Source organism: Rhipicephalus microplus, chromosome 2 (assembly GCF_043290135.1).
Source record: "Rhipicephalus microplus isolate Deutch F79 chromosome 2, USDA_Rmic, whole genome shotgun sequence".
NCBI lineage: Eukaryota > Metazoa > Arthropoda > Arachnida > Ixodida > Ixodidae > Rhipicephalus > Rhipicephalus microplus.
In genome coordinates, this window is record NC_134701.1 from 162,067,566 (window position 1) to 162,088,655 (window position 21,090).

Below are 21,090 nucleotides of genomic sequence, written 5' to 3' on the forward strand. Positions count from 1 at the left end.
GAATTGTACTCACAATTCAAGCCAATCGCACAATTTATTGTCAGAAAAAAAAGGATGCTGTGAAATTATTAGATAGATAAAATTACTTTTTGGTATAGTTATGAATATACCTTGAACGTATTATAATTGCTTGCGTATGTATCCGCTTCGTGCACCAGTATGGTGGCGCCACCGCTTGCCTTAACCCATGGAGGAAGGAAAGGTGCCTTAACCTAAATACACTCTAACCCAACGTTTCTAGATGTTGCTATAACTTAAAGTTCCTTGATCAAGGAGCTTTGGCTTAACCTAAGAATAAATACACGCTCCACCCCCAGTATTAAGCCCGCCTGTCATTCATCTGCGCAACAAAGCAACAACTGGCAATTTCCGTTCTAACAATAAGCACGTTTTCGATGGTAATGCAAATGTTACGCATATTGCAAATTGAAAGTTTGTCGTTACATTTAAAAACGTTATGTTTTGCAGTGAAGTCGTAATTTATGATGAAATTTGGAAAGTAAAAATTTTTGACCAAAAACTAGAGAAATGAACACAAGCCTGCACGGACAAGCAATATGTCTGAAATCCGTGAAGTCTGTCTGACGTCACGTAAATAACGGACTGTAATAATTTGGGTAAGACGTGTATGCAAATTCTGGCATGGGTGGGACGGTAACCACTGTGGGCAGAGCTTGCATATCCTCTTGCAACCCCCCATGCAATCTGAGTAAAATATGCGCTGCCATTGTGAAAAATTAAACGAGCGCTATCTCAAGCGTTTCACACCAATAACAATTGACTCTATTCCTCGCTTCCACCACCTAGAGCCTTGGTGGGCGATTTTAAGGCAATGACGCCAAAATATGAAAAAAATACAGTTGGAAACTTGTGACATCATGCGTGGTAAGCGCGAAATTTAAAAATGAAAGTTTGGTCTATCTTTCTTAATTACGGCGATGTTAATGAAATTAGTTTTCTCAGACCACAATTTATCAATTTAAACAATTTTATTGGTTCACTTTTGTGTACCTGCAATCTCGAATGATCACTTTCGGGGATATTCCGAGAGAATCAATGGTGCCGTAGTGGCCAAGAAATGGTGTCATCATAGTCATGTGGGTGGAGGGGGGGGGGGGGGGCTTTCTCTAATAATCTAAAAGGGTTTGTCTCATACTTTTATTCAGTACGTCATATACAGGAAAGGTAAGCATGCTATTACTATGGCATTGCATGGATTAAAAAAAAACATCCGTGCAAGGTTTGCCTTCCAAGAACTGTTAGCTTCCCACAAAGCTGGAAACCAAAGGCAAACTGTTGAGATAAGCAAATAATCCCTTCAGTTGAATTTTCGTATCCATTACAAAGTTTATGAAAAGGTTGTACCATTGCGCCTTCTTTCTGACCACGTGTTTTTCACAAAAGAAAAAAAAATGCCGCCATGATGGGCTGCGCGCGGCAGTACAAAGGTCATGGTTAATGTACCACTGTAGGCTAAAGGCACAGCCTTGGTAGTGTATTTCTGAGGGGACACCAATTTGCGCAGCCCAGAAAGGACAGTGGTGGCTCCCAGGGAACCGTTTTTGTTAAGTTCTCGCATGATGGATCTACAGAATAAACTGACTCTGACAGCCTAACGTGCAAGTTCCAATCTCGCTAACGAAGGCGCACGCCAGATACTTTTAGAGTAGGGCCATTGGGCGTGTAAAACTGCGTTTGTGGCCACAGTTACCACTGAGCATGATTCGTGAGCTAGCCTCTTGGGTGCGCGCGTAAAATTCAACGCATTTTTAGGGGGACTCAGAGCCCTGAGGCCAACAATGTAGGCAAAGACGATTCTAAAGGGGCACCAATATTCAAGCCACATGAGGTCCGTGAAAGAAGAAATCGACATAAGCACAAGGGGCGAGCTAAATCAGACATAGGCTATATTAACATGCAGGGAGGCAGGGATAGGTTGAAGTGGGAAGAGATAGAAGAGCAGTTAAGACAGAAGGAGCTGAGGGTATGTGGGGTTGTGGAGACAGATCTTCGGGACATGGAGCAACCACCTTGCAATCCGGACTACGTATGGGATCGAATATTATAATAGAACAGAATACAGCAAAAAAGGGGGTGGAATTGGGATATTTATTCATAATTGTATGGGTTGGCAAATAGTCAAGCAGGGATGCACGGAACACTTTTAAAAGGAAAAGTAGCTGGGCAGATGACAGTCCTTGGTTTGGTGTACTTGTGGACGGCAGCAAAGAACAGAGAGGAAAACCAAGCAATGATAGAGTGTATAACAAATTAAATTGAGAAATTAGGAGAGTGTGAGATAATTATACTAGGAGATATGAATGCGCACATAGACGATAAAGATGGGTGTACTGACCCAACAGGAAAAATGATCATGGATATCTATGAAAGGCATCATTTGATAATTTGCAACAGTACTGAAAAGTATGAAGGGCAAATAACACGGGAGGTAGGAAGGCTGCAGTCAACGATAGATTATGCACTGATGTCGCATAGGATGTATGATAAGCTCAGGGGAATGCACATAGATGAAGGTGGCTCCAGAAGTCTGGGTAGTGATGACAAACATATCAAGCTAAGTTTTGGAAGAGCAGCGAAAGTGGGAAGGAGACAAGATGAGCAACTACAGGAAAATTTTCATTCAGAAAAGCAAATAGAAATTGCTACTAAACAAATTGAGAAAGTAATCACTAAGGATAATAAAAATGTGTGGACATACACAAATCTAATTAGACTGTTTGGGCTAGAGCTCGCTAAGGCACGTGACAAGTCACCCCGGAAAAGAAGACGCAAACCCAAGAGTTCGTGGGATGAGGAAGCTAAGAGAGCCATAGCAAAACGTCAGGAAGCCTCTAGAGAACACAGACATGCTAAGCAGCGGGGTGAACCGACAGATGATGTTAAAAGAAAATGGGACACATTTCTAAGCTGTAGAAGGGAAGCATATCCCTTCTGATTAATGAAAAGATTAGAAGAAAGGGGGCTCAGTGGCTGGCAGAAGTACATAAAAAGGAAAGGCAGCTGCAAAATTTTGGAACCATCTGAACTTCCTAATAAATGAGACAAGCCTAGAGCAGATGTTTATAACTTAAGCTCAAGGTGTTAGGCTAGACGGGGATGAAGCTATCGAATATGTAAGAACAAGGGTGACAGAAAAATTTCAACGAAGAAGTGCATTGTGCACCTTATTGGACAAGGATGGATCAAGCCGCGCAGTGGCTCCATTTTCGCAACGAGAGTGGGAAAGGGGTGAGACGAGGTTTCCTAGTAGTACATCAACAGGCCCAGATGGCATTCCAATTATGCTGATAAAGACATTAGGTCACAAGTCTAAGCAGACTTTGAGAGAGGCAGCGAGCAAAACAACAATCGATGGTGAAGTCCCCGATGGATTGAAACTTAGCAGGATCAGCATGACCTATAAATGAAAGGGGGACAAAGCTGACATAAACAACTACTGTCTTATAACAGTGACATCAGTGCTATACAGGCTGACGATGCAGATTGTAAAGGTAAGACTGCAGGCATGAATAAAGGACGAGGGGGTTCTGGGGGAACTGCAGAGTGGGTTTCAGAAACACAGGAGGTTGGAAGACAATCTGTTCTCACTGACAAAGTGAATCGAAATAACAGAAAAGGAACACAGGCCACTGTGGCTAGCATTTTTGGAAATCAAGGGAGCGTACGATGGCGTAGTTCAAGAGGACTTGTGGAGAATACTGGACACGCTATACATGTGGAAGATATGGAGTCACTAATCTTTTGACTTACATCTATAAAAGAAACAAGGTTGTTATAAAATGGGAAAAACATATTTGATTGATATGTGGGGTTTAACGTCCCAAAACCACCATGATTATGAGTGACGTCGTAGTGAAGGGCTCCGGAAATTTCGACCTCTTGGGGTTCTTTAACGTGCACTTAAATCTGGGCACACGGCCCTACAACATTTCCGCCTCCATCAGAAATGTAGCCGCCGCAGCCGGGATTCGAACCCATGACCTACGGGTCAGCAGCCGAGTACCTTAGTCACTAGACCACCGCGGCGGGGGAGGAAGAACAGGAATACAGGCAAAATTAGAGGGGAGTGGACTTGGCTTCAACCTCTCTTTCAGCAAACAAGGAAAACTCATTGAACAGTCACTACCGGCATTGATGTATGCAGATTATATAGTGCTAATGGCTGACAACAAAGAAGATTTGCAGAGATTGATGGACATCTGCTGTAGTGAGGTAGATAAGATGATTTGAGGTGTAGTCAGGAAAAACCAATTGTCATGTTTTTTAATGATAATGAAGGTAGTGAGCTTACGATGCATGAGGTCACGATAACGAATAAATATATATATCAGGGCGTATGCACGGATAAGCAATGGGACCGAGTACCTAGGAGAACACGAAATATACGTAACGACTGAAGGAAACAGGAATGCAGCGGTGATGAAAAATAGGGCACTGTGGAATTACAACAGATATGCATGATGTGGTGAGAGGAATTTGGAAAGGTATGGTTCCTGGTCTGACTTTCGGCAATGCAGTCTTGTGCATGAGATCGAGAGGCTCAAGCAAGATTAGAATTAAATTAAGCAACGAGGAATAGATAGGCTTGCTTTAGGAGCTCACGGCAATACATGTGCACCAAATCAGGGAGTACAAGGTGATATGGGATGGACATCATTCGAGGGCAGGGAATTCAGCTAGCATCAAGATAAAATTTAAGAAGCGATTGAGAGAAATGGGGGAGGAGCGTTGGGCTAGGAAGGTTTTCAGCTACTTGTACATGAAGAATGTCGATACAAAATGGAGGAAGCGAACTAGGAAATTGACTGGTAAATACTTAAAAAAACAGCAGGTGGCCAAACCAAGAAGAACTATCGGTTAATAAGAAAGTGAAGGAAACGGAGGCTGACATGTGGAGAATTGGCACGACTAAGAAGTCCGCACTAGAGATCTATTGAACCTTTAAGCAGGAAATTGCCAAGGAAAGGATCTATGATAATACTCGGGGTAGTTCTCTACTGTTGAAACCAGGACCAAGACTTATCGGGCCAAATACGAAGGGGTAGACACGGTATGCAGTGCGTGTGAATAGGAGGAGGAATCTGCTGAACACTTGGTAATGTTCTGTAAAGGGCTTCACCCTATAGTTCAGGATGATGGCGCAGAGTTTTTCAAAGCACTGGGGTTAAGGGACAGGGAGGGCAAAATAGACCTTAAGCGGGTAGAATTAACTAAAAGGAGGTTATCTGATTGGTGGCTAAAATCAAAGCATGAGTGAAAATAAACCCTTTACTGCAAAGTACCAGTCCTCAACTTCACTATTTAAAAGAAAAAAAAAAGATAACCTAACTTTTGGTTTACTAAGTAATACGGCTAGATGGCAATAGCCGCCGCCCGATGTAATGGTTCATTCATATTAATCTATTCATCCAGGTCACTCTACTCCGTCACTCTTGTATATCTTTTCTCCATCTCTCTCTCTGTATTTACTAAAAATGGCTGCCGGCATCATCGACTTGCAGCGTATGAGCTGGGAAGGTCTGTATTGACGCTAGTACAGTAGCACCTTCTCCTTTCTATTAACCAGCGTTCGTTACCGCATTCGAATCACCGGCAATCTGGCTGAGAAGTGTAATTATTTGATAATAAGTGACTGCAAAGTTACTACAGTACGAGTGTTTGTGCTGTGCCGCACAGCCCGACTCTTGTGCTCGAAAACTCGCTTGTTTCCTTTTCCTGGTGCAGCAGCTGCTGGGAAAATATGGTTACGTAACATGAAAAATGTCGCTTGAAACGTCGCCTGAACGTTATCGTTGCTTGCTGCCTGCATCATGATGTTTTTTTATCTATATAGTTGGACAGAGGAGATCGTGTACCAAGCATAAGCGAGCACAGGTTTCGGCTTGATTGACTCGCATTTCACGACATAAATAAAACTGCGCGAATAAAGTACGCAGATCGAACCGCGTTCGTGTTGGACGAGCGCGCGTGTAATGTTTCGCGCTCCTTTTGCAGATAAAGTGGAAAGTAAGTAGAAAACCACGCCAGTAAATATAGCTTGCTTGCAATGCCGCACGTTCTTTTTCTGACCGTCGAGCGTCACTCTTTACAGATGCACGGGAAACGTTGCGGCAGTGGAGGGAGGAGAACGACCGAAGGTCGGAAGAGACAGTCGAGCTGTGGCACAGCGTGGTCGCCAAGAATATCAAGAAACTGGGAGACGAAAGTGAGTCTTAACTGCGAGTGAGTTGCTTGTTGCAAGCGCAGATACGTCGCTGATTGACGTCGAGGCTTTAATTGCCCGAGTGCGTCCGTTCCAGAATGGATCGTCTACGAACAAGTGTGCATAGCGGCTCTAGACTGCCACGAAATGCGGCTCGCAAAGGTGGGTGGGAACTTTTCGTTTTCTACGGCGCAAGCTCACCTGTTTGTTACGCTTTGGTTTAATAATGAAATATGAAACTCTTCCGCAGGAGTGCCTGAAAAAACTGGACGAAGAGTTTCCTGGGAGCTTACGAGTAAAGAAGCTGGAAGCGATGCAGCTGGAAGCACTTGAAAAGTCAGTGGTTCTAAGAACATTTGTGTTCAGACGCTTCGAATCCTATAGTGGGGGGGAAGGGGGAGAAGGGGTGCAGGTCTTTCTCTTCGTCATCATGAAACTAGTCATCATGAAACTTGCAATGTATCTCTAAAATAAGTGTGTGCTTAGGCAAAAAAAAAAAAGGGGCATGTGCTATCATTTGTCATCTGCATCAATCTTACAAATAGTTAAGGTTTAACATCCCAGAACCACAATATGATTATGAAGGGCACTGTAGTAGAGGGTCCTGGAAATCTCGGACCACCAGGGGTCTTTTAGTGTGCACCCAAATCTTGAGTACAACGTCCTCAATCACTTTTACCTCCATCAAAAATGCGGCCACCGCAGCTGGAATTCGATACCGCAATATTTGGATCAGAACTCAAGCACCACAACCACTAGACCATTGTGGCAGGTATTGTTACAAATGTGAAAGTCAACGGGCACTTGTGCATGTAACTGGTGATGCAACTCTGGCATGGTTTGAAAATATACGCACTCGCCAAATAAAAGAAAACGCAGAACGAAATCGACATTTCAGGCGCCCAGTATGCGTGCCTTGTTTTGAAAAAATGAATGCATGGTGGCCTTTATTATATATCTGCCGAAACATGCTTGCGTATGCCTTAGAGACTGAATCCCGTGTCCGATTTATCGTGTTAGTTCTAGATTGTATGATTTTGCTTGGAGAGCGTACATTTCTTCAATCATGATTTCTTCTCACCAGATCAGTTTTCATCAAATTCTAAACCTTGGCATGTATCTACCTTTTGGTGCTGCAACACTGGCTACCCCTTTTGTTGCTACGCAGGTACGACGAGGCGTTTGCGCAGTACGAGGCCCTGCTGGCTCAGGACGAGGCAAACGCTGCGGTGCACAAGCGGCGAGTGGCGGTACTGCTGTCGCAGCAGATGGTCGGGGAAGCGGTAAAAGAGCTGAGCGACTACCTGCGCCGCTTCATGGGAGACCAGGAGGCCTGGTTGCAGCTGTGCAGCCTGTACCTACGGGAACAAGACCTCGCCCGTGCCGCCTTCTGTCTCGAGGAGCTCATCCTGTGCAACCCGCACAACCACCTCTACTACCAGCGCTACGCAGAGGTACACCAACTTTGCCCTTTAGCAGTCTATCACGAAGTTTTTTCACTAGCTCACTTGTATGCTTCGATAGCTGGTGAAGAAGTGGAAGTGGTAAAGGAATACGTCCACTTGTAACAGATGGTGACTGCAAATCCAAACCATGAGATTGAAGTAACTAGAGGAATCAAAATGGAGTGGAGGCATTATAAAATTACGAATGGTAGTTTATTACTCCCTATCATGGGGATTATTTATGGGGCAGAGACGTGGAGGCTTTCGAAGAAGGTTCAACTTACATTGAGAACGACTTGGGGAACCTTGGAAAAAAAAAATGATAGGTGTAACCTTATGGGACAAGCAAATAGCAGAGTAGGTTAAAGAATAAGCAGGTTTTAAGGTTAAGGACATCTTAGCAAACATAGAGAATAGATGAGGGCTGCACATTTATCACAAAGGCAAGATAACTGATGGCCATTAAGAGTAACAAACTGGATTCCGAGAGAAAGCAAGTTGACAACTAGGGGGGTGAAAGCTGAGCAGATGAGATTGAAAAGTTTGTGGGGATGTGTGGGGAAGCACTCGCTCCCATGCTTCCTTTCCTTTTATGGCAGCGTGGCAGCATAGCCACGGGTACACGTCACTTCCTTTGCGATAGAGACAAGCCTCTTTCAAAGGGCCGTTCGCCCCCGTAGCTGACGCACACGGTCCCCGGCTCATGAAACTGGTTACCCTCCCTCGGCGAGGGAACCAACCCTTGTTCGAAAGAGGGAACCGGGACTGTTGGAGAAAACGAGCGTGCCGACGGGGAAACGCTTTCTCTCGCGCCAACCACCATACAAAGCACAACGCCCGGATTTCCCTGTGAGCCAAGGCGACAATGAAAGGTGTAAGCATACCCTTTGTTATTTCCATAGAGCGGACAGTCCCTCTATGCGACTTTTACGTGTCATTGCTAATGTAGCAGTAAAGCGTTGTTTTGTTGAGCCAGCCTATTGCCTTATTCGCCCGAACCCATAGTAGCTACGACAACTCCAGCTACGAGGAAAGGGACATAAATTGTGCGCGGTAAGACTGTGTGCGGCTGGAATATTAGCTGGGCTTCTGTGCCAGCCGTTCATAGGGCAGATCCCCTTCAGATGACATAGCCACAGCTAGCAAAGGACCGAGGCTTATGGTGAAGCGTGAGAGGCCTTTTCCTTGCAGTGGCCGTAGTCGGGCTGATAATGACGATAATGCTTATTTTTTCATGAAATACATGTTGACGGAGCGAATAATGCCCCCGACTGGGTTTCCACACTTGTTACAGAAAAGCAGTGACAGTACAAACACCGTTGATCAATGCTGTCAAATCCTTCACAAGGCACCAAAAACATTCAGCGTAGATTAAAAGCAAGCTTTCGATTAGCAATGCTGTTGGCTTGCACATTGTACTAGGTGGTTACTAGAGGAATGAAAATGAAGTGGAGGCATTATAAAATTACGAATGGTAGTTTTTTACTCCCTATCATAGGAATTATTTATGGGGCAGAGACGTGGAGGTTTTCAAAGAAGGTTCAATTTCGAAGAAGGTTCAAGAAGGTTATTCACGGTCATCTGGCTTTTCAGACAGGGCTTGTTTTTGTTTTAATAACAGTGATGGAAGTGATGCTCCAATTGCTCAAAAAGAGAAATGCTGCTTCATGCTGCTCCAAAGTACAATATTTGCTATAGTCGGTGGCAACCTAAGAATAAATATAAGCTCCATCCACGAGGCCTCACTGCCCTTATTTTTCAAGCCTCCGCTCTACAAAGGAAGTAGTTCTCAAACAGTGGCCCTTTGTTCACGCTCACAACCCTTTATCTAAAAATATTTTATTGGCATTTAAATCGAGAATCTGAGGCTCGATAAATAAATTTGAGAAGACACGGACTTTCGCGTCAGCTTAGCAATATATCTGTTGTTTAAATTGCACCCCCTCACTATGCTCATCTTGTAGTTCACGAACAAGCAATATGCATCTCTCGAAGACGATGTTTCGGCGCAGTACCTATGATTGTTCTAAACAAACAGTGCCATATTTAACTTAATGTTTAAATTTAGGGAATCGTTCTTTCACGGTTTCACAAAATGAAGCAGGGGTATTAATCACATTTCATCTGGTCATTTGCAATTTTTTTACAACATTTTTTGCTGCCAGGTTTCTTCACTGTCTTATGTAACTATGGCAACTGTGACTCAAAGCGAAAAATGGAAAAGTGATCTGAGATTGACTTTGTGAATTTTGATTCTTGTGCTGCCGTAAATATCAAATGCGCGTCTCGCGTCACCGTGCTTGTCATCGTGTTTAAGGTAAACGCCAATGTTTCATTCAAAGTCTTGTTTAATCGAAATACTAAAAGCGCATAGTGCACATTATGTTTAACAGTGGGGGTCATTGCATGCATTGTTGTTAAGTTAATGCCAAAGCGATGTGCGCGGCTAAAGTGGCAGTGACTAAAAGCTGTAGGTGAATTGTTTTTTTTTTTTGCTTCAACAACAACTTGCACCCCATGGTGTGGCTATGTTGCCCCGTCTGCCCCTGAATATTCAACTTTTTCGAAGCGGGGCCAAGTTTTGCTGAAACAGGGGCCACTACATTCAATGAATATGTTTGTGCGAAGGTGTGTCTGTGCAGGCAAGAGAGTTTTCTCTCTACAGGAAATGCGAGTGAACTGCGTGCCATACTTTCCTTTCACAGGGTAGTGCAATGCATCCATCTTTTCTTTCATGGTACTCTAACTTAGTGTAAACAAGTTATCTCTATGCGTATTACATGCACGCAATGCAGGCAAAATAAAAAAAAAATATGTATAAACAAGTGAGGCTTCCTAATAAAATATTGTTAAGGATGATACAATGCCTTAAAAACCACATCTTTCTCATTTTTTTCGCTCAGTAAATGTTTTAGCGGCGTCACGTCAGTAATGATCTCGAATGATATAACTGATTGTGATTGATTATAATCGCTGCTTCAATCACGATCGATGCAGCAGTATTACATAGCTCGCGTCATTTCCCGGTTTGAGGAACCTCACACGGTGTTATTCATTTATTCATGCAAGGCGTTCGTGCATCGAGCGCGAAAAAAGCGCTACGCAACTGACACTTCAATCTGGCATGTAATTTTAAGCCGATGGCAATAAATTCTATTAAAATGATGCAGCTGTACCGATCGGCACGTGTCAAAATAATCACACACGCACACACACATGTACACACACACTGACACATACGCACATGCACACATACACAGAGAGAGAGAGAGAGAGCCAATTATCACAATTCTCTTTACAATGCATAGACAAATGCATATTCTCCCCACCTGGTTTGCTTACTCTCATACTGTGTCACGTTAGCAGGTTCGCCCCGCCGCGGTGGTCTAGTGGCTAAGGTACTCGGCTGCTGACCCGCAGGTCGCGGGTTCAAATCCCGGCTGCGGCGGCTGCATTTCCGATGGAGGCGGAAATGTCGAGGCCCGTGTGCTCAGATTTGGGTGCACGTTAAAGAACCCCAGGTGGTCAAAATTTCCGGAGCCCTCCACTACGGCGTCTCTCGTAATCATATGGTGGTTTTGGAACGTTAAACCCCACAAATCAATCAATCAATCAACGTTAGCAGGTTCTCTCGTTACTTTTTTCTCACACCTCGCCTGGACTTACATCACTCATATGGGCGCACAACACAGCGCATATCGCAGATGATCACTAAGATCTTGAGACACCAAAGAAACACACCCACCCAAGCACATGTGGCAACGCTGATTTCATGGCTTTAGTGGGCGGTAAATCACAGATGTGCACACTGTAGACGAAACACAGGCGCGCATATTCAGAATTCACCTTCACATGATGACTGCAACGACAATCGTTGAGAAAAGTCACCCTCAGGAGATATTCTTGGTGCATCCGAGCGACACAGAGAGTAGGCGCCGTGTTGCTGCTTCACCCTGCCGAACCAATGGAACGCGATGAAGCTCTGCCGCTTTGGTGCACTTCAAACGCTGTAAAATCATAAACGCCAGCATCGAATGACAGCTGATGACGATAATAAGTATAAATATTTATTAGATGCTTAAGTGATGTTTTAGACTTCAGGAACACGCATCTGCTCTGAAAACACCAATAGCAATCCTGATCTATAGCATTTTTTTCTGCTCCAAAGAGACTTAATGCTCCAAAGCACCATTTTCTCTGCTACAGAATCTGCTCCAAAAAGTAATATGTCACTTCCATCGCTGTATTGACTTCTTGTTTGCTGCAGCTTGAAAGTTTTTGCACTGTTTCTACAAGGTTGCATCAAATTTTTCGAGTGTTGCAATCATGTATGTCTTTTGATAATGTAATCTTGTGATAGCAAGTTGGTGCAGTTGTCAGTGTTGACTACTGTCAATACAGAAGAGCTGATTTTACATGCGTTAACTTGTGGTTTTTCAATTGTATCAGGGCTTTGTCATAGCAGTTCTCTGATAGTGACATAGAAAAACTATCAGTGGTTTATCGCTGCTTACACAGATGAGCCGAGTTTACGTGCAGAAACTAGTAGCTTTGCAATTCTGTGTTGATGTGCCCTGTGTGTGAATCTTGTAGGGATAAATTTTGCTTGACATGTCAGCTGCAGGTTACTCTCATCTCTTTTGTTGCAAGCACTCGTGCCTGATTTTGCAATGATTATTTTCAAGTTCTGCTATATTTATGAAACTTCTGCCACTAGGTCACAGTGCTATGCATACGACAGTTTTGTAGGTGTACTGTAGGTCAGTGAGTGAAATTATTGTTGATGGGTACGCACTGTTGCATAAAGTTTGCCAGGATTGACTATTCTTTGAGAAGCATAGAGCAAAAGAAAATCATGATAAATGTGCTTTCTTATGTATTGAGATACTGATGCCTCTCATTGGTTGGCTGCTAATGCTAGAGGTATGCTTGTAGTTTTTGAAACTGTTCTGCTCTAATGTTAAGAAACTCCAGCTTGAAATTCATTGGTTTCCTTTCCTCACAGATTCAGTACACGATAGGAAACGTGGAGACTATGGAGTTGGCGAGATCTTACTTTGCACAAGCAGTCAAGCTGAATCCAAACAACATCCGGGCACTTTACGGACTTTTCCTGGTGACGTGTGTTTTATACCCTTGTCACTTTTAATTGGGCCAAATCTGGATTGAACATCTCAATTACAATTGATGATGGCTGCAGCGATTTAGTATCCAGATAGAGTTTGGTTGAGCCCTGGCTCAACAGTTGTCAATTGTCCAGAGCATTCTGTAAGTATTTGTCGAATGTGTCTCATATGCTGTAAAAATGGTGCTATAAATCCCTTTAAAGGTTATTGAGTTGGTCATTGCTGATCATTACATTACATTGCATTACAAAACAAGTTATTGTCTGCCTATCGTCTGCTACTGTCAGAACCACATGGGGCTGCATCTATAAATGCGAATTTGTAAAGTATGCATTGTTTTAGATATTACTTCGATTTCAGGTTTTCATTGAGCTATGCTTACTTTTCTTGTTTTTGGAATATCCTAACACATCGAGGTAGATGACAAATTGTGGATGTTTTGATCAGAAATGAACCTGATTCTGATTAAAAAGTGCCCTGCCGTAGCAATTAACCCTGATCAAGCCTAATCTAAATCATGACTGACAGTGATCAAAGGGGGTCATGTGACATTGGTATTGTTTGTGTCTATCATAGGCAGCTGTAAGCGGACACAGTATACTTTGTTGGCAGGAAGAGGGGCTGCACTTGAAGCTGCTGCATTACATGCTGCAAGAGAACATGTTTGATATAAACACAATTTTAGAATAATAAACTGAAAGCTAGTACTAAGTTGGTCAGAAGTAAGCATTGGCTATATTTATTACTAACAGTGAAACCCTTGCTTTTGTGCTGCTATTAAACCTCATTCTGTGGGAAAAAAGTGTCCTTATGGTATTATGCAGGCACTTTTATAAATTGACTGATGGTCGCTGTTTCTGTATCAGATTTTTCACCCGTTGTAAACAGCGAGATTTGGTTCAGAGGATTGTGTACGCAAGTTCTGATTGAATGCCAGCATAGCACGTGTTTTTAGGGGCAAGAGTATCCTTTACGCTGTGATCACTTGCTACTTGTATTGTGGTACCGCTTATGAATTGTGGTACCACTGCATTAATGATGCCTTCGAATGGTTTTGATGCCTTTGCAAATTGATTGAGCAGGTAGCTAGGGGTGCCGATTGTGTGACCAATCTGATCGGCTGCTGGGTGTTTGTACCAGAAAAGAAAATGCGATTGGCAGGGTTTGTAGTGGTGCCTAGTGGTGCAAATATCAATTTGACCAACACATAGTGTATAGTGTATTTTTTGTTACATGCTGACGGAAAACTGTAGAAGGAGCAGATCAGCCCTGAGTGTATGGTGAAGCAGCTGGGGAGAAAAAGAGTGGCGAGCAGGGCACATTAGGGCACTTAAATTATTTCTGTTATTTCTCAATTAATTTTGATGAAATTTGGTTAGCTTATATATATTTGTGTGCTGATTTCATATGTGCAATTATTTTTCTTGTATAAAGCATAATATCTAAAATACGAAATATTTCACGAGCCCTTCTTGGAGCTAGGTTTTTTTACACGAAGAGAGTGACAAAGTAAATCAGCATATCGCAATAACCTGGAATCAGAGCTGGTTGCACTACCACAAAAATGGATATTCTAAGCTCATTGGGAAAAACGTTATGGTATGTTGGGCCATTTACCAGTGAAATCCTAGCTTGAAATGGACTCACTCACAAACGTTCAAAGTACCATATGTTTTGTTCAAATTGATTTCGAACATCCATTTTTGTTGTGTTGCAAGCTCCGATTCCAGCTCATTCACTTTGTAGCTCTCTCGGTTCAGAAAAAAATTATTCTCCCCAAAAGACACATGAAATATTTTGTACTTTAACAACTACACTTCACACTAGAAAAATAATTGCATATTTAAAATTGGCATGCAAGACCTTTTTTTAAGAGCAGTCTCTCCCCTTAAAGGGCCACTCACCAGGTTTGACAATTTTCAGCTGACAAGCGCAATGCGTTGACAAGGCGTTCATTATTACGTCTGCCAAAATTTGCAATGCTACGCGTTGTGGAAACGAGTCAAATTTCAAGATGAAAGCTGCTCGCCCTCCCCTCTACCTGCGCACGCGTAGAGAATGAGGGCATGACGTAGGCGTAGGAATGGCCCTACGTACACAGCACTGCGGTCACGTTGGTCCTCTACGTAGACGACTTTGCTCTGACGTTATCAACAGTATACCATGTGACATGGCAAAAATATTTAACACAACATGAGTAGTTTATGTATTTGTTGCTTGAAAAGATTAATAAAACTCTAGATAAACAATGAGATGCAATAAGGGAATGCGAGCATCTTTTTTCTATTTTTTTCCCGTGAATTGCAACGAGATGCGGGGATAATGTGTCAGCGTTTCGCACGCGTTCGTGTCCCCGTGGTTAGTGCATTGAGCAGACGACCGCCGTGGAACGCTCCTACGTGTTCGCGCACTCATTGTGCTCATTTACTCTACCGCGTCTCAGCCAGTGTTTCCAAACAATCCCGCAGAAACAGGCAGAAGACCACAAAATAACGCTGGTCAACAAAGCAACGCCGCTCGCGTGCACGGGGGCTGGGCTTGTTCGGGCACATTATGCGAACGTCTCCTCTTGGTCGGATGCCGGAGCGGGTGGGGAAGAGGTTTGGCTTGCAAAGGCTACGCGGAGGAGTGGCAAGGGTTTCGAACTCGTCTCCTCTCACCCTCGATTCGCGCCGCTTCAAAAAACCGCTGGTAATGAACCGCTCGTAACCGCTCGTAATGAACCGCTTTACTCCGCTCGTAATGAACCGGTTCAAGAAATTTTTGTGACAAAACGTTCCTCATCGAACACCCAACAACTTCCACTGTCTAAATAAAATTCGGTATGGGGCCTGGTGAGTGGCCCTTTAATGACCCATAGTCTTCATGATGCATGGTGCTCTGCTTAAGCAATGGCACAAGTGATTTCCTCTAGTTGTTGCCTATCTGCCTATATAATTTCAGGAAACCATTTCAGGAGCTTAGAGGAACAACGGATCAGTTTGGACTGATAAATTATTCCATAAGAACTCTTAAGTTTGTTAATTATTAATTGGTTATTTAACTATTGCTAGAATAGCATTAGGTCAAAGTTACATTAATTTTATTTCACACCAAGAATCCTATATCAGTTTGCCAGTGTGATGCCACAGATTTCAGTGTTTAAAAAAAAATATATATTTCAGCCACATTGGCTCAATAAGAGCTTTTCGATCTCACCAGTTTAGGTCTCTGCCTCTTAAACAGACAGTGTAATTCATTTTTAGGCTCATGTCCATCCTGTTACAATATACGTCTGGGTGAGCTGGCGTGGGAACTTCAAGGCAAGGTTGTGTCACCACCTATGTTCTTGTAGCAGGCGTAGTGTTATTATTGTTGTGGGAGTGTTATTTACTGATAGAAACAAAATAATTTTTTTCTGTTGTGGCAGAACTGTTCTAGGAGTAAATTTTTGAAGTTTGAGACAGGAGCTGGGGTCTTTTTTTCTTTTGTGTGGGTATGTTGGAACGTGTTGAGAGACCTGGAGTGGTTTTGGATATTATTTCCGTGATGCTGTTTGGTGATGCTACGTGGTGACATATTTTGTACTTCATAGGCTGCCAGTCATATTGGCTCTCACCCAAAGAGTTCTGTACAGAAGAAAAAGGACAACCAGCGGTACGCAGCTTGGGCATCTCAACAAATAACGAAAAAGTACCAAGTAAGTAGGAAGAAAAAATGCTGCAAAGCTTCTGAAAAATTTTCATAGCCATCCCCTTTATACTGTTTGCACTGTGCCATGCATCTTTAAAGTGAATAATAAATTCACTCCATGGCTGTGCTATTTGCAACATATGGCTAAACTGACTATATATTCATGTTCCAGTGTTTTTTCTACTGTTATTTTAATTAGGCCTGGCCAATGAAATCAAGCAAATGATTCAGCTTTGTCTGAGTCACTTCTACTTCAGAACCACTGTATGCATGATTACGATAACTTCTGTGAATATGTGCAAAGCATACAGAGATTTACAGTATCTTTAAAGGGCCAGTGAACAAACTCCAACTTTTTTTTTACACACACTGTAAAAGCTCGGCAATTCGTAGATTAGACCGCAGTGATCACGTTTTCTGAATAGGGCTCTGCGTGGCACTGCTGCGTGCCACGCAGAGCCCTATTTCGAAAAACTATTTCCGCGCATCTTTCCTATGCCTGACCGACCCCCTTGCACATGCAGTGCAGTGACATCAACTCGGCGATCGTTGACGTGATGTAGCACGCAGCTCGCCGATTGGTCTAAATCAGGTGTGAAAAAACAGTAGTGATGTCAAAGTCAGTTCCTGTCCCCACCCACCGCTACAAAACTGCCTCTTGTTTCTTGGCACTGCGGTGAAAGAACTAGCCTCGCAGATGTCACATGCACGTGTACACTCGCTCAACTACAGCGCCTGTGCACACGTACGGACGTGTTTCGCCCTTGACATGAGTGACATGGGTAAAAAACATTGCTCCGTCGTCGGCTACACATCGAGCGACGGGGCAGCGGAGAAGCATCGGCACCGGGTACCTCACGATGGGGCCCTGCGCGCTGCATGGCTGAAGCAAATCGGCCATCCAGCGACGTGCGTCGGGGACCTGATCGTTTGTGGTTGACACTTCGCACTTGACGTTTACATGGTTGACCGGCAGCTGGTGCGGCAAACGGTAAACAAACAACCACGCTTCGCAGCAAGTGGAAGTGGGTGGCAACTGATCGAGTTCGCGGATGACGTCAATCTTGACATGGTGTCACGTTGCCAAAGTGGGCGGAGTCACGACGATAGGCTACGCTGTCCCCTTCATGGAAGGGAGAAGGGGGGCAAGGCCGCGCGAAAATTTGAAACCAGCTTAGACCGATATTGTAGCCCCTGTGGCCACTCACCAGGTTTGACAATTTTGAGCTGATAAGCGGAATGCGTAGACAAGGCGTCCATGATCATGTGTGCCGAAATTTGCAACGCTATGCGCTGTGGAATCGGGTCAAATTTCAAGATGAACGCTGCTCCCCCTCCCTTCTGCCAGCGCGCGCCCAGAGAATGAGGGCATGACGTGTGCGTATGAATGGCCCTACGTACACGGCAATGCAGCGACGTTGGTCCTCTACATAGACAACTCTGCTCTGACGTTGCAAACAGTGGCATGTGACATGGTGAAAATTATTTAGCACGGCATGCTTAGTTTATGTAATTTGTTGCCTGAAAAGATTAATAAAACTCTAGATAAATAATGAGATGCAATAAGGGAATGCGAGCATCTTTTTTCTATTTTTTTCTCGTGAATTGCAACAAGATGCGGGGCTAATGTGTCGGCGTTTCGCACGCGTTTGTGTCTCCGCGGTCAGCGCATTGAGCAGACGACCGCCGTGGAACGTTCCTACGCGTTCGCGCACTCATTGTGCTAATCTATTCTATCGCATCTAAGCCAGCGTTTCCAAACCATCCCGCAGAAACAGGCAGAAGACCTCAAAATAACGCTGGTAAATAAAGCAACGCCGCTCGCATGCTTAGGGGTTGGACTTGTTTGGGCACGTCATGCGCACGTCACCTCTTGGTCGGTTGCCGGAGAGGGTGGGGAAGAGGTTTGGCGTGCGAAGGCTACGCGGAGGAGCGGCAAGGGTTTCGAACTCTTCTCCTCTCACCATCGTTTCGCGCCGCTTCAAAAAACCTGTTTACTATGCTCATAATGAACCGATTCGAGAAATTTTTCTAACAAAACGTTCCTCATCGAACACCCAACAACTTCCACTGTCTAACTAAAATTTGGTATGGGGTCGGGTGAGTGGCCCTTTAATATAGCACATATTCGCAAAATTTTTGCGGCAGCTTGTTTGAAAAGAAAACCAGCACATATATCTCTTTTTAAAAATTTTTGGACCCCAGGATTGTTTACTGGCCCTTTAAGCTAAATATTTGAAATTTATATGTAAGGCATATGGAAGATATATACAATTCTTAAAATGTATACCCAAGGTCTATGTTTTGTGTCTGTGTGAGTGGTCTCCGTATTTTTTTCTATATTTTTGTGGATTTGCTGAAGTTATACAGTTGTATGGAAGAACGCACAAGTGTTTTAGTGCTAACACCACCCAGTATTATGGTCAATCGAGATGCAATATGAACTTGTTGTTTCCTCTATGGCTTGGAAACAATGTTGTACATGAGTGAGTGGCTCATACCTGCTAGCACATACCCACGGGGATTTATGCCTACACATTCTTCCATGAAAATGTGTGGAAATAACATGTAAGCAGTTTTTTTTTTGTCACCCAGCAAGATGCTTCTGCTAACAGTTTCTCTCTAATTTACTAAAGGAATACACTGGCTTGATATGGCACTTTGGGATAAAATTGCGGTTGACCCATATAATTGAAAATACAGTTCTACTCAAACCGCTTCATGTGATTGAAGCTGGCACATGGTGCAAGTCTCAGTGTTCTGCAGCTACGATTCAACTAACGAATGGGTACTACGGTATACCAAGTGTCTTTCTTAATTCATAGCGTAGAAAACTTTCACTCACTATTTTCTTTTATGATCATTCTACACTAAAACAAGAAGTCTCTTAATGACTTTATTTTATTTAGCTTGCTTTATAGGAGATCCCAGTAGAGTCATTGGCTATGAGAACTTCCTATTGAATTTGATATTTGTCACAGTTTGTTACTATTTTATGAAGCAGTGAAATTAATGTTTAAATGAATGTGATAAGGCTTCCGGTGTTATTTATTCTCCATTCGGACTTTTACTTGAAGCACTCTTAACTGCAAGTATTTTTGTTAAAATGAACAGTAAAAAACAGTTTTTGCAATCTCTCACTGTTTCGTCCTTGGTTTTTCATCTGCAGGAAAAACAGTGCGAAGAATCCCAAGTGAAATATCTAGAAGGCATGCTGAACACTCTACAAATCAACTGACGACCTTTCCTGTGACCCACACACCTGCTTACTTGTAAACCTTGTATTTATACGGAGAAAGAAAAAAATTATATATAATCTTTGCATATATTCTTTAGAAGTGTTTTTGTGATTTTCTGAAGTCTTTATTCACATGCAATGGCCCCCCAAAAATATTTTAGCACTAATTATGCTTAACTTATGAATTAGTGGGAAAAGGGAATGGATGGCATTTTTACACGCACCTTGTTATGAAACGCTGGAGAAATATACAGTGAAAATCGTTAATTTATTGGTATATTTGTAGTCATAATGAATATCAATAGTGAAAATGTAATCTTCATGGGCTCTTTCTAGAGAAATGAATTCTGTGGAAAAAAAAAGCTCTTATCATGATATGCAAACTCTACCTTTCACATGAAGTGTAATTCTTTGCAAAATTGTGCCCAGTATGGTAACCTTATTTATAGGCTTATGCGAATATTTGAATGAATACTACTGAATTCAAATTCACTTTGATTCAAATTTAAATCTTGGAAAATTTTGAAGTATGCGAGATGAACGAATAAATAAATGTTAATTGGCAGGTAACTCCCGTAAAGATTGTTTCACTGAGTAGGAGGAGTGCTAGGCCGTGAAAGGACCTGCTTATGTACACCTGTATAAATGTGAATCACATGCAATTGTTTGTAAAGGTGGCTTCACTGCTGTGAAGGGGTGCAAAGCCATCAAAGCACTTATCCAGAGGAAATCTGCACCTGCGAGAAGACCTACTTCAAAGGGGCCATGAAACACTTTTATTGAGTAACCATGGAATTAATTCACTGGAAAAGCGTAGTACCTCACGAATTGAATGCCGCAAAAATTTTAAGAATCCGTCCAGTACGAGCGAAGTTACAAAGATTTGTCACACGCTGCAATCACATTCTCTTTTCTCCCGTCCCGACGAAAGCGCTGGAAGCTGAGCAGGGAGGGAAGGGAGGGGCAAACAAAAAACGTTACTCGCGCCTCGTGACTTAGGCTTTTTGCCTTTTTTTTTGTTCTTCAAATATGCGGCTTTTTCAGCGTGATCGTGCACGCACGCGTGGACAAGTGACGGCCTCTTGCGGCGACTTGTGTAACAACTGAGCGTGCCATGTTCAAATCAGCCAATGGCTGATAGATGGACTTACTGGGCTTATTTTTCATGTTTTGTTAAGAGAAAACTATTTTTAGCTCACTTTGATAATTTATTGTGAATTCCAGGCCGCGTTCTGCGCCATAACATTTGGCTGGCGTGTTCTTGGGAGCCTTTACTAGCGATTGGCAGCGTTTTTTGACCATGCTCAAAAAGTGTTGCAGGGCCCCTTTAAAGTCAAATGAACAATTTACCATGACATTAATTCATCAATATGTAATGCAGCTTAT

At 43.0% G+C, this 21,090-nt stretch overlaps 1 protein-coding gene across 2 annotated transcripts; it reads left to right on the forward strand.

Annotated features, from left to right (window-relative positions):
* Positions 1–5,392: 5,392 nt before the first annotated feature.
* LOC119170620 (ER membrane protein complex subunit 2) lies at positions 5,393–19,797 on the forward strand. 2 transcript variants are annotated; one of them, XM_037421838.2, is made up of 8 exons: positions 5,393–5,538; positions 6,113–6,226; positions 6,321–6,385; positions 6,474–6,559; positions 7,392–7,677; positions 12,674–12,784; positions 16,369–16,473; positions 19,636–19,797. In XM_037421838.2, the coding sequence occupies exons 1-8, from the start codon at positions 5,496–5,498 to the stop codon at positions 19,702–19,704; spliced, it is 879 nt and encodes a 292-aa protein (XP_037277735.1). In that variant the 5' UTR covers positions 5,393–5,495; the 3' UTR covers positions 19,705–19,797. The 2 variants fall into 2 exon arrangements, with proteins under 2 accessions (XP_037277735.1, XP_075743125.1); XM_075887010.1 differs by lacking the exon at positions 5,393–5,538 and adding an exon at positions 5,979–6,027.
* Positions 19,798–21,090: the final 1,293 nt, after the last annotated feature.